At 33.5% G+C, this 13,680-nt stretch overlaps 1 protein-coding gene across 2 annotated transcripts in view; it reads right to left on the bottom strand.

Annotated features, from left to right (window-relative positions):
• Positions 1 to 13,680, bottom strand: part of LUZP2 (leucine zipper protein 2) — a 498,752-nt gene that overhangs the window by 52,442 nt on the left and 432,630 nt on the right. For both annotated transcript variants that reach the window (XM_066251151.1, XM_066251149.1), the window contains exons 8-9: positions 12,313 to 12,387; positions 1,446 to 1,610 (exon numbers count right to left, since the gene is read on the bottom strand). In XM_066251151.1, the coding sequence (XP_066107248.1) occupies positions 1,446 to 1,610; positions 12,313 to 12,387 (240 nt within the window). The remainder of the gene's footprint in view (positions 1 to 1,445; positions 1,611 to 12,312; positions 12,388 to 13,680) is intronic.

Raw genomic sequence — 13,680 nt, 5'->3', positions numbered from 1 at the left:
AACCTAGATTTTTCTAAGAAGGGGCAGAAAAAAATAAAGAAAAAAAATAAAAGCCTAAACATTTTGAGATCCTTCAGTTCATAATAAAACCAAATAGAATAATAGGATGAAATGGAAATGCCTATTTTAATTGATAGAGAAATTTGAGATTATTCAGATTTACCCATGCAGCCATAAACAAAATTACAGATAAAAACTGTACATTAGTATATTTTTTTTGTTTCACTCATTTTTGAGTCTCTACCTTGAAAACAGTATATTTTTAATTTACCATTTATCCCCTTCCCTTTTATCCAAAGACAGTGGATCATAGAAATAAGCAGTAACAAATTGGCTTCAGCCCTGGCCAGAGCTCAGTTGATTTGAGTGTCATCCAATATGCAGAGGTTGCAGGTTCAATCCCTGGTCAGGGCACATACAGGAAGAGAATAATGTTTCTGTCTCTCTCTCTACTTTCCTCCCTCTCTAAAATCAATAAATAAATTTAAAACCAAAGATAAAAAATAAATAAGACCCAGATGTATATGCACCATCCTGTAACTGCCTAGGTGGTTCTAAGGTTTTCCAGGGTCCACCTTTTATAGATTTGCATTACAAAGTGGATCTGGTATCGCTAACATTCATTTTAACAAGGAGAGATCCTAGGGCAAGTGATAAGAGAGCCAGCACTTTCAAATAAATATACACTGTCTGAAACTATACTCTTTTCTCCAGGAACTCTTTCAAACTGACGTAAGTGTACAGCCTACAAATTGCAGGTTCTGGCAATTGAAACCAAAGCAGAATTTCCCCCGTACCCTGTCTGAAGCAGGATGGTGGGGACTTGGAGGAAAATTTGCTTGTCAGTTGGTCGCAGAAATCTCCTAGAGACCTTTAAAAAAAACTAAAGACTGGAGCCCAACCACACAGAATTTGATTTAGTTGGTTGGGGTTGAGTCCCCAATGGTTAAGAATTTAAAAAAATATATCCCAAGTGAGTCTGACGTGCAGGCAGTGCTGAGAACTATGGACTACTTTTATAAGGATGAGAGTTATACTCTAAGAGAAAATATTTCCCATATTAAACTTCTGGTGTATTGGAATGTAATACAAGATATTTTCTTTTAACTAACTATAAAATGATAACAGTTATTATTGTATATTTTATAATAATTTTAGAATGTTATTTTAGAAAGAACTAATAATTGTTATACTTATAATAATGATCATAATCATTTTTTTTTAAATTAGATCATCCTTCCCAAGAATCAGCTGTCTGTTGAATTCTGTTTCCATGTGACTATGGAGACTTTACAAATTAGGTTACTGTCTTACATTGACTTCCGAATCTTTTAATCATTTTGATAGCTTACTTGGATCCACACGGATGATCACACAGAATGAACTATACAGTACAATACAATACATTACTTGATTTTACTTTTCAAAGCACTAATACAGTGTACCTTGCTTTTTGTCCTTGCATCAAAACTCTTGATGTCACTGGTGCCGGGTGGAATGGACACCTGGGTTGGATTTGACCTGGTTAGACTCAAAGGGGGTGGTTGATCACGGAACACAGTCGACAGGCAGAGTTGTACGGTCTGTTTCAATGCTTTCAGCTGTGACTCCTACAAAAAACAAGAAAGATTACCATTTGTATGTGTGGTTCTGGCTATCGTTTATACTGCTCACAAAAATTAGGGAATATTTCAAAATAAATATGAAGAGATAAAATATCCCCTAATTTTTGTGAGCAGTATATTTGATTAGATTCTTTTTTATCCTAATCTTCACTCACTTCTCACACAAATACATGTCAGGCTTCAAACATAACTGCCTAACTCATAAGTTCATGTATAAGGCACACTCAGTCTGTTTGTAAGAGTTAATGTGTTTTATGATATCTTTTGAACACTGAAATTCAGAGAAATATCTTATTCTTTCCATTGAATTGGCATGATTTCAATCATGATACTTTGTAGAATGTATTTGCTAAGGAAAATATACTCCAAGGTCACTCTGAAGTAGAAAATATCCTTCTTATAAATCTGCTGTCTTTCTATTAGTATCAACTTCCTTTATTACAAATCAACCTCCTGGCAATGTAAGCCCTTGTGTTTCTCAGATTATCCTATATTAGCAACTCAATTTTCCTACATATTGGAAACAGTAACTTTGTTTCTTAAAAAACTCTTATTTCCTCTGGGCCTTGTTAAGAAGTTGGAGTTAATTTGCTTTGACTATAAATGATAATATTAATACTTTCTTCTTTTACCATAGGATATTATAATATTCCAAGCTCTTTCAAATGCAAGAAATAATTTTATGCTTTCAAACATCTGTGACTGGCAGTATTATTATAATTTTACTATGAAAAAGAGAAAGTTCAAAATGCTCAGACTAGTTTATTTTTGGGTTACATCGCAAGGCAGACTAAACTCACACTGACAACCATCTCTATTTCCCATCTAATCCCCAGGTTACACTCTTAAAAACATTTTAACATGCTGAGAACTTAAAATTAATAATATAAAGCTGAGTACAAAAGACAGAGAGATCCTCATGAGCAACATGAAGAGAGGAATACAACTGTGAGGAAATTTCATGGTGACTCAAGGGAAATTTGGGTCATGGTTAACAGGCCCCGATAAGAAAATGTCACATAAACATGGATTTAAAAACATGAGATATGGCCTTTTAGCTAAGAGAGATAAAGAATAAGATTAGTTACTGAGGCCAAGATTTGGGGACAAGCTGGCCCACGTGGAGATTACCTTTCTGATGCATTCATAGATGAATGAAGCAGCAGTCTGTTTTCTCTGCGTGTCCAAGTTGTTTATGCCCAACAAAACTACTAGCCTTTCACATACCATGCCAGATACACACCTTCACATAGCATCCTCCCCTGTTTCCTCCTTCCTATAGAGCCCTCATGATCAGTTTCTTGAGAGTAGTGGCTATAACTTAGATCCTTCCGAATGCCTACCTTTGTGATTTCTATGTATATGTGGTATATAATAATATTTATCTTTAAATCATGAGCGTCATTTGCTGGAATGTCAGCTTAAGAAATCACTTACTGTGGTCATGGCAATTTTTAAAAAGCAGCAGTAAGAGCAACAACTGGAAATATGTAAGACATAGAGCAGAAATGCATTTCCCTTTCATTCATCTTGCCCCATGAAATTGTCTAAGACAAAGTCAGAATCTAATAAGGATGTGGATGGAGAAGTATCATATCAGTAAGTGGACAGAAAGGGGCTAAGCTGGATAATGAACTTATACTCAAAATGGCCCTTTTTATTTGCTTGTCTAGTTCCTAGATTCTTGCTCTTTCCTTACCACATTAATTTCTATGGTTAACCCTGATGTTTCTTTTACATAATCACTAAGTTTTCACTTATAATATTATGCATATGCACACATATAAGTTGCCTATTTTGTTCAGAACTGTGTGTCTAGCACTTAATACAATTCCTGACATATGAAAGGGACTCAACAAAAATCTTTTTTGAATAAGTGGCTTACAAACTTAGGTGAAATTGTTCTTTCTGTATGTCAGAGAAGAAAACTGACAAGCTTTAGCAATAAAAAAAAATTAAGTAATAGTTCAGATTTTTCTTCCTTTTGGTTCCTTGTCATAATCTTCTCTCACTATTGAAGAGGAGATCATGGAATTGGGTACCATGTCTGGAGTAAGATATTCTAGGTCACAGTGAACAATTTAAAAATGTTCTCTGTGTTGCATATTGTAGTGAGATCATACAGATAGTGCTAATGTAATAGGGTCAGGTAAGTCTTGCCAGGACTCAATGGTAATGTCTTTGAAATACAGAATCTCAATGTTCAGATCATGCAGAGAGTAATGATGGTTATTATATTACTGTGTTCACAACTTGGCTCCTCTTAACACACCTATATCTTAAAACTGTATCTGTTTCTGGCTTATGGTATAAATTGCTCTAATAGACAAATTCTGAAGTAGTGGATAAAATTGATGCTGAAAATAAATAGCATCAAGTTATTGATTTTAAAACATCAATTTTTAATAATCATTGTTTAGGCAGGACAACTTTCCCAACAAAACAATAAATAAGGATGTGTATATATGTCGTATTTTTAATTGTCCAAACTTTGATGCAATCATCTCATCTGTTTCCACAGCTCTCCAGACATTTTCAGGATATCTTAGGTCATAAAAGCAACATCATGTAGACCTCATCTCCAACTCCTCAGTTTTCGTAGCCACAGTAGTAAGTTAACTTTTCTTTGTGTTTCAACCTAGTCTTTATCTTTTAGCCTCATATTTTATTCTATTTTTGAACCGTAAGTCCAAGACTTTTCACTCTACCTTAGATTCTGGCTCCAGTCCTTGATTATATTATAGATTTTTTTTTTCTGACAGAGACAAGAGATTGTTGTGAGCAGCCCTGCCTTAACCTGACCATCTTTCCTAAACAAAACAAAAACCAGATTTCTACTTAATCTTGATAATAGAGCTTGTTAACCACTGATATTCCTCAGGTTTGGCTTGACCCAGTTCCATAAGCAGGACCCAGAAAATGATTTTAAACCACATCATTACATTTCTATTCAGACTGCTAGCTGTAGTCTGTTTTGAAACTACAAGCTATTGTTCAAAACAAGATGTCACTTAAAAGAAATATGATGTAAACCATGTAATATATATTTTGCCCTGGATCTTATGACCTGTTCCCTTCTAAGGTCAGTTTTGTTTTTGCCCTTCTCCTCACACTAAACCATTTTATCCACAAGCAAGTATAATTCAAATTCTTTAATAAGGACTTGCTTGTCACAATGCTCTTTATTTATAGGTCATCAAATATTTCAAGCTCATTTGCATCTGAGAGCCTTTATACATATTTCCTCAGCTTGCAGATGCCTGTTTCCAAATAGGCATATAGGAAACTTCCAATTAAAATTCAGGTCTCAGCTTAAATAATACCTTCTTGGAAACACAGACCCTGATAACCCTTTGAGGAATACTCTCTTTAAAATCTCTATCACAGCTCTTAAATTATGTCGTATGTAGCCCTTGTCACCACTGCAAATAATCTTATTGTTTATATGTTTATTGTTTATTTACTCCTATTACAATGTTATTTCTTTGACACCCACTACCTTTTCTGCAGCATCACCAGTCTCTAAATTAATACATACTTGTTACATGAATTCATAAAGTCAACCTTCTGGAAGATGTAAGTGGGTATTATTTTACATGAGAAAATGATTAAATAAATTGCATTTGATCCTTGTATTTTTAATGTAAGTATTATTTCAGATGATAAAATACTAGTGCTTGTGCTTTATAATATGTAATGATTATAAAAAATTATTGTGTATATAAATATGTGATCTTAAGAAGATGAAAAATATAAAAGGCAACCTTTTTGTGTCTGTAAGTACCTTTCTCAGAAAAATGCATTTTTTTTCTAGAAACAGTTAGAAATACCTTGCAAAGACAATTGTACTTTGAATTTCTCCTCCCCTGACAAATAAAATCAAAAGATATCATTCATGTTTATCTTATTGCACTTATATGACAGTGTCAAATCATCAGAGAGAGTAGGGTGCAATATCAGCTGCTGGCTTTGGAAAGCCATGAGGGGCTATGAATCCAAGGGCTTCTCATTGAACTTCATTTCTGCCATGAAATCAGCTCCTCGAATCCTGACAGGTCATTTAACATTTTAGGCTCTCTGCTCTTGGTGATCTTTAGGTATCTTATGTAAGATGAATAGCATGCTTATTAATTGATGAAGTTAGATCTTCATTTATCTAGACAATCAATGACTATTTACCATGCACCTGTTATGTGCCAGACATTGTGGCAAAGAATATTCTTGTTCTCCCACTAGTCTCAGGAATCTATGTACGTTGCCTAGTATTGTGTCATCTGGAATATGGATGATATTATGTATGTTTTCCTGAAAATTTTTTTTGATGATTAGATGTAATAGAAACATTTTTTTTAAAATATGGAAGTTTGCAAGATACAACCATAAATTTGTTTTTACATTCCACTAGATGAGGTTAACTATAATTTGTAAGATATTGCCAAATACGTAATTGATTACTTAAAAAACAATTTTGATTCTTAGCTTTTGAGGTTCTTATTGTTTATATGGGGATAATAAATTGAGGCTTCTTTCATTAAATATGTTATCAGAAGCAAGTTGGAGTGGGAAATGTTGTTTTCTTGATATTTATAAGGAATTAAAGGTTATTTGATGCCCAGATACAAGATTCTTAGAAGTTAAACACCTGAAGGGAGTAAAAAGCCTCACATAAAGATGTAAAGATGATGAAGAGAGGGGAAGAACAATTTCACTAAACTGAGGTTTTTAATCATTTTGAAGTGAGCTAGCATTTCCACCTGACTTTATAACTGCAGTTTCTGAGCCTCAGCCATATCATACATGAAATTTAATGAAATTAACCTACAGTAATGGGAAAGGCTTTTACAGTTCACTGTAGCAAAAGAAATGATAAGTTGCTGAAGGGTAAAGAGAGAAATGCTCACAGAGAGGCAATCTCTTCCGTGATCTCATTCACGAATAATAATAATTACTATGCTCACTGAGTGTCTTCCAGGTGCCAAGAATTCTTCTCAGTATGTGACTTTTTTGAGGCATATAATTTTCTTATCACCCTTATAAAGTAAGTTTTATTGTTATTTCACATTAAAGTGAAGCATTCAGGGTTGGAAGAATTTAAGCACAGTAATTCAAAGGAAAAATTATGATCTGAACATAGACTGGCATTGCAGACCTTAACTTAAACGTATTGCCTCTCATTATGAATCCAGAATGTGGCATGGTGTGGGCTATGCCCATAGGGATGGTGGCGGTGGGGGTGGGAAGAAATGGAGAGGCAGAAAGAAAGCCTAAGTTGAGTAAAAGGAAGGAAGAAAAAACTCTACACCTCAAGATCTGTAACTCAGGCTAAATTACAACTTTTTATGAAGTATTATATGACCACACCAGTCCACATAACCCACATGTACTTAAAATACACAGATTCAACCTGACCAGTTGGTTCAGTGGAGTGTCGTCCCTGCTGATGTCCTGGGTTCAATCCCCAGTCAGGGCACACATGAGAAGCAACCATCTGCATCTCTTCCATGCCCCACCTCCCCTTCTCTCTCATTTCTCCTCTCTCAGCCGGTGGCTCGATTAGTTCCATCATTGGCCCCAAACACTGAGGATAGCTTGACTGGTCTAGCATCAGCCTCAGATCAGCCTCAGGCACTGAAGATAACTCATTTGATTCAAGCATCAGACCCAGACAGGAGTTGTAAGGTGGATCCTAGTTGGAGTGCATGCTGGAGTCTGCCCATCTCCCTTTCTTTCACTTAAAAGAATTATCTATATGTATACAGATTAATAATTGGTGCTTTGATGACCTCATTGTTCTCTAATCAGTTATTTCCTGATTGTTGATGCCCTCCCAAGATAGTGAGAGATGTGGAAGCCAAGATTACGTATCATAAGTGTTTTCTGTTTCCCATAGCACTTAGCACATGGTGGTCACGCAGAAAGCAATGTCAAACTTATTTAGCATTGATTGGCTAAATGGATTACCTGGAATCAATTCAGGGAAAAGACTTTAATGTAAGAAAAATCATTCTAAGAGTCAGAGTTGTTATAAACTCAGAGGAGGCTGTGCTACCATAGGACCATGGACATGAACATGCTTCTCGGATTTCAGGCACATTACAAGGATCATGGCAGGAATGCCAGAGAAAGACTTTTTTTAAAGAAGATTTTCTAGTTGAACTTTAGAACTAAATATATTCCTCTGATTACATGATTTTACCAATACTATGAGAAGTCCTTTCCCTTTTTACAAAATAATATTATATATCATGAGTTGAATATGGTCAGAAATTAGCATAAATTGGTATAAACTTGTTTTTCATAAATTAAAAAAATATAAATCTGAAACCTTTGTAAAATGAATTATATTTGGCCTAGCCTACAAAATAGCAGGTAGACTTCCCTAAAACTAATAAATGTTATGTTAATTACTTGGATAAACTAATTTAAAATGGCAATCACAAAGAAGTAAAGGTGTTAAAATATCTAGTTATTCATAAAAAAGCCATATTTGTCCCAAAGATCTAAACCTAGGAGAAAAAAATTATTAGAATTCAACAAATATCCTTATTAATTCCTGAACTACAACTGTTTTTAGATATTTGGTTTAAAAAGTTAACTGTTAGTTTTGAAGAGGTTTTGGTTGTAGGTTAAGTGGAGAAAATGCCTATGTGAGACACAAGTCATTGGGAAGTAGAATTTTAGCTTTGCTTTTTTCAACTACTGCATAAAGTAAGAAAGTACAGTAATACTACAAGAGCTTTAAAGTAAATCAGCCTTAAATGTTCCCTCTCCTCTACTCTATAGCAAAACATTCATGATTCAAATTGATGGTGAGGAGGCAACTTCCTGCCTTTACAAAACTGCTAAACAAATACAGTATATTTTTACAAAATAAATCTATGAATACCATCACCTTACTTGTTTAATTTTCTAAATAAAATTTCTGCTAATCAGTGATCACAAAGGAAAGCTCTTGACTGCAAACAGAACACTTTTTACATTTTTAAAAACAACTAATCTTGAAAAATATAGGGGTATATAAGGAACTATATAAAATATGATAAATATTAATTAAATACCAGTTTGAATGAAATGTTAAGAAGCCTCATTTTTATTATGTGATATATATTTTATATACAAAATAGTATAATTTAATTAAACAGATATAAAATATGTGCATATTCATATTTTTGATATACATATATACATGCATTACCTGTATCTAATGTTTATAAACAATGCATATATTATATAATACATACAATGTACACAGTATACATATATGTACATGTATGAATTAAAGACTATCTATGTCTACACAATTATTAGAAGATGAAACAAGTAGAATTATTTGTAAGCATCCCTAGTACTATTTCACTTCATCTTTCCCCAAGACAATTGTGTCTATGAATTTGGTGTGTATCTTTCTATTTTTATTTATTTGATATGTAGTCAAAGTAAAATATGTTTTTTGTATTTGAACAATTGTTAAATCCCACATGTATAATTCTGATATTTTCACTCAACAGTATATGCCCTAGATGCATCAACATTGATACAAAAGTCTTTATATTTATTTATTAATATTAATTTTTTTACTATTTAAAAAAAGTTCTTACTATTTAAAAAAAGCTCCAAATATGCTTTCCTTATTTCTCTTCTGTATATTAATCAGATTGCTTTCTCATCCCATATGTTGAAAAAAATTTTATTAGATCTCAGAATTTGTATATAAATGACATATTTAAAAAATGTCAATTGTATATATTCTATCAGTAAACATTTACATTATTTCTATTCATTATTAATACAAATATTGCTGTATTTACTGTTTATACATGTTTCTAAAACATGGATAATTGTTTTGTTCACATTTCCATTTTTCTGAAATTAAGTATCATTTATTTTGCTAACAAATCTTACTGAAATATAGCAAACAATAAGAAAGTGCATAGGTCATGATTGTACTTTTGCAAATTTATGAACATTTTTAAGAAATATTGTGTGTCTACTAATTTAAGATTGTAATACCATTCTCTCAGGCTGATTCATATGAAACTCCCTTCTTCTTTTTTTATTTAGATAAATAAATTTAACAGGGTGGTATTGGTCAATCAGAGTACATAGATTTAAAGAAAACATCTCCACATCCTTTGGACAGTCGATTTATGTTGTATATCCATCACCCAAAGTCAAATCATCTTCTGTCACCCTTTATTTTGTTTCTCTTTAAGCCCCTCTCTCTCTACCCTTCCATTCCTCCTGGTAACCACTGCATCTCTGTCCATATACAGAAACCCCCTTCATATCACTAAAAATTCTTCAAGTCTGCTTTAAATGAGACTAGTATTGATTACACAAGATGCAATTACTGTTTGCATAGTTTACATATTTCCCTTTTTATTTTACTAATGGACTCTCATTTCTTTACTTAAACGTGTCTTTTGTATAAATCATAGAGTTTTAGTTTAATGTAGCTTTTTAAATTTCAGCCTTAAATTTAGAATATTTTGATCATTTAAAAATATAATTACTGACATACTTAAGTTGATATATTCCATTTTATTTTTTATTTTTGTTCTATTTATCTTCTTTATATCTAACAATCCACAATTTGACTATAATGTGGTTATCTTTGTTTTTAACCAGCCTGTGAATTACATTTTTGAATCTATGTTTGATGTCTTTCAAAGCTTTAGAAAACAGCCATTATCTCTATAAATATTGCTTTGCTTGTCACTCCTTCTAGGGCAACAATTAAAAATACTTTTAAAAATTTGAAATTGTCTTATACATTTCTTATTCTCTGTTTACTTTTCATTTGTTTTTACATTCTATACATTGGTATAGGTATTTGATAATTTTTATTTTACTAGTCTTCAGTTTTATTATGTCTAATAACCTAATCTGCTATTAAACACATCAGTTAAACAAATATTTAATCACATTCATTATAATGCCCTAATTCAAAAATATCTACTTGGTTATATATAAAGAGTACATAGAGTGAAAATTTTTCTCCTTTATCTCTTTTGTTATATTTCTTTATTTTTTCTCTAATACCCACACCAAAATCTGAATCAGCTCCAAGTATGCTTCCCTTATTCCTCTTCTGTATATTAAAGAGATTGCATTCTCATCCCACATGTTGAGAAATTCTTTTATTAAATCTCAGAATTTGTATATGTTAACTAAAAAATATTTAGATGATATCTAGACTATTTAGAGACAATTTATCTTTTCACTGTGAGAATGATGGCTGGTAACTCCAATCTAATCAATAATTGATCTCTGGTGCTCTCTTCGGCAGCACATATACTATAAAAAATAATTGATGTCTGTCATGGGATCTGTTGAAAGTTTAGTAAAATGTGATTACATAAGAATTGGCTCTGTTGTTAAGACTCTTCGTGCTTTTGATTGAAAGCGATGTGGTTCTTCATATTCTCAAGTCTAAATAAAGTACTATGATTCACTTTGTATGGTGCCAGGTGGGTACTGAAAATATCTGTGGGGAGAAGGAACACTTTGTAAAGTATATGGTTATCTAACTGCTATCCTGCATGCCTGAAACAAATACAAAATAGTACTGAATATAAATTGTAATTGAAAAATAAAATTTATATTTAAAAAATAAAATACTATGATTCACTTTACAGCTTCAGAGTTTTCTGTATTAAGATGAGATAGATACATGTCCTATGTGTTAAAGGAAAGTACATTTGGCTGTTCAATGAATGGGTGCCTAGTGAACAAAGAAGTACATTATTTTAAAATCACTCTACCTTTCTGTGTCAAGTTAAATAAAAAAATGAAGAAAAAAATATGTATTTTCCCAAACCTGTATTTTCCCAAACCTGTAAAATTGATTTAAAAATGAGAAAAGAAAGTGAGAGGTATTAAGAAATGTTACTAATACCATAACTATTAAACAGCAGAAATGTAGTTCTGAATTATATGACCAATCTCTCTATATATAGTAGATTTGCTTTTACATATTCTAACTCTTTATTTTCCATGCATGACCCATATGAATAGCATTGAAAGGCAAAAGTAGACATTGGATGGCACTTGTGGTTTATCCTGAGTAGGCACAATTGTAACACAATGGGAGATGGATACAACTGACATGAAATATATTAGTTAAAAAAAGGTGAAGAAAATCTTTCCTAAGTAGCGGTAATGAAACACGACTTTGTGAACTTTAAAAGTGTGACTTTTATAGTATGTGAAATATATTTCAATAAATCTGTTATAAAGATGAACTGTCACCCACCCTGGCATTATCTTTACACAAACTGACTTTGAAGTTAAGAGAGCTTCCTTATACTTTTATGCTTCAAACTCCAAAATTCCGATTTAAGATTCCCAGAATGATATGTGTCAATGACTACTTCTATTTGCTTTACAACTCATTCATGCAAAGTTAATACATGTCATCTTTGTTGCTGCTTTAGAGCATGTTTATTTATGGTGTGAAAGAACAAATATAACAGGAAGATGAAAAATAAAGCCTGAACTCAAAGAGCCTGAAACTTGAGTCAATTTACTATAGCAAAACAGAGTTCCAAAGGGAATGCCAAGCACTCGTAAATTCTGTAACCGCCTTACATGAAGAGCACCTGAAATTGCATTCGTAAATCAAGGAAATCAATGAACATACCTGAGCTTCGTCTACAGAAACCAAAGTTCATGGATATAAACTTACCCGGTCAAGAGCTGCTTTCTCCAGTGCATTTCTAGCCACAGCCAATTTTTGTTCTAGATCAGTCAGCTGTTGGGCCTGTAAAAGAAAAGAAAGGCTAATGTGTTAAGTAAATTTTATAATCCCCTTCTTTCAGCATCTGCCATTTACTGCCATAGAATTTTTAAAAATTATCTTAGAAAATGTATTAAGAATTCAGTTTAAAATTCCATAGTACATGGTCATTTGATTAAGTTGCAGAAAATAATGTATTTCAGATGACTTTCCACTAAACATGCACTGGACCAAAATGTCCAGTTCCTAAAAATAACTTGTTATGTAAATCCAACAGTATGTTTCTAGTGGCTAAGAACTGAATTATCACCCCCAAAAGTTTATATGCTGAAGTTCTAAGCCTCCCCCATGTGAATGTATTTGGAAATAGGGCCTTAGGGAGGTAATTAAAGTTAAATGAGGTCAGAGAGTGGGGCCCTAATATTATAGAATGGGTGTTTTTTATAAGAAGTGGCAGAGATATCACTCTCCATGCTCACTCAGAATAAAGGCCATGTAGGAGTGGGAAGGCACCATGTGTATAAGTCAGAAAGAGCTCTCACTAGAAACCAAATCTGCCAGCACCTTGATCTCAGACTTCTAGCCCCCCCTCCCCCCCACCCCCGCCACCAACTATGAGGAAATACATTTCTGTTGTTTAAGCCACCCATTTTGAAGTATTTTGCTATGGCAGCTTGAGCAGACTAATGTAATAGTATTTACTCTTTTTTATTATTGAGTTTTAGTCCAAAGCACTTCTCCATCCCACCATATCTCTATACCTCTGCAAGTGCCATAACCATGCTATTGAAGAGAAGAGTGATGGCCTCAGCTTTAGAAGATATGCTATAAAGTCTTGCCTCCATCAATTTCTAGCTATACAGGATGGGGCAAAAGTAGGTTTACAATTGTGAGTACATGAAACTGAAATTTTTTTGAATTATTATTTATTAATTATTGTATTATTTTACATAAAACAGCTGTAAACCTATTTTTGTCTTACCCTCTATAACTACATGTTGACAAAATGATGTACAGCAGGCTCACTAAAGGTGTACAGAAGAGCCTGCGTACCCTGCTGGCTCAGGACCTCTATACCCCTGGACTGTGCCTGTCTCCTACATTTAACCAATAAAAAGAATACACTGCCCTGGCCGGTTGGCTCAGCGGTAGAGTGTCGGCCTAGCGTGCAGAGGACCCGGGTTCGATTCCCGGCCAGGGCACACAGGAGAAGCGCCCATTTGCTTCTCCACCCCTCCACCGCACTTTCCTCTCTGTCTCTCTCTTCCCCTCCCGCAGCCAAGGCTCCATTGGAGCAAAGATGGCCCGGGCGCTGGG

This window comes from Saccopteryx bilineata, chromosome 1 (genome assembly GCF_036850765.1).
Source record: "Saccopteryx bilineata isolate mSacBil1 chromosome 1, mSacBil1_pri_phased_curated, whole genome shotgun sequence".
NCBI classification, from domain to species: domain Eukaryota; kingdom Metazoa; phylum Chordata; class Mammalia; order Chiroptera; family Emballonuridae; genus Saccopteryx; species Saccopteryx bilineata.
The sequence above is the reverse complement of the archived record's forward strand: the minus strand, read 5'-3'. Positions and strand labels throughout refer to the sequence as shown.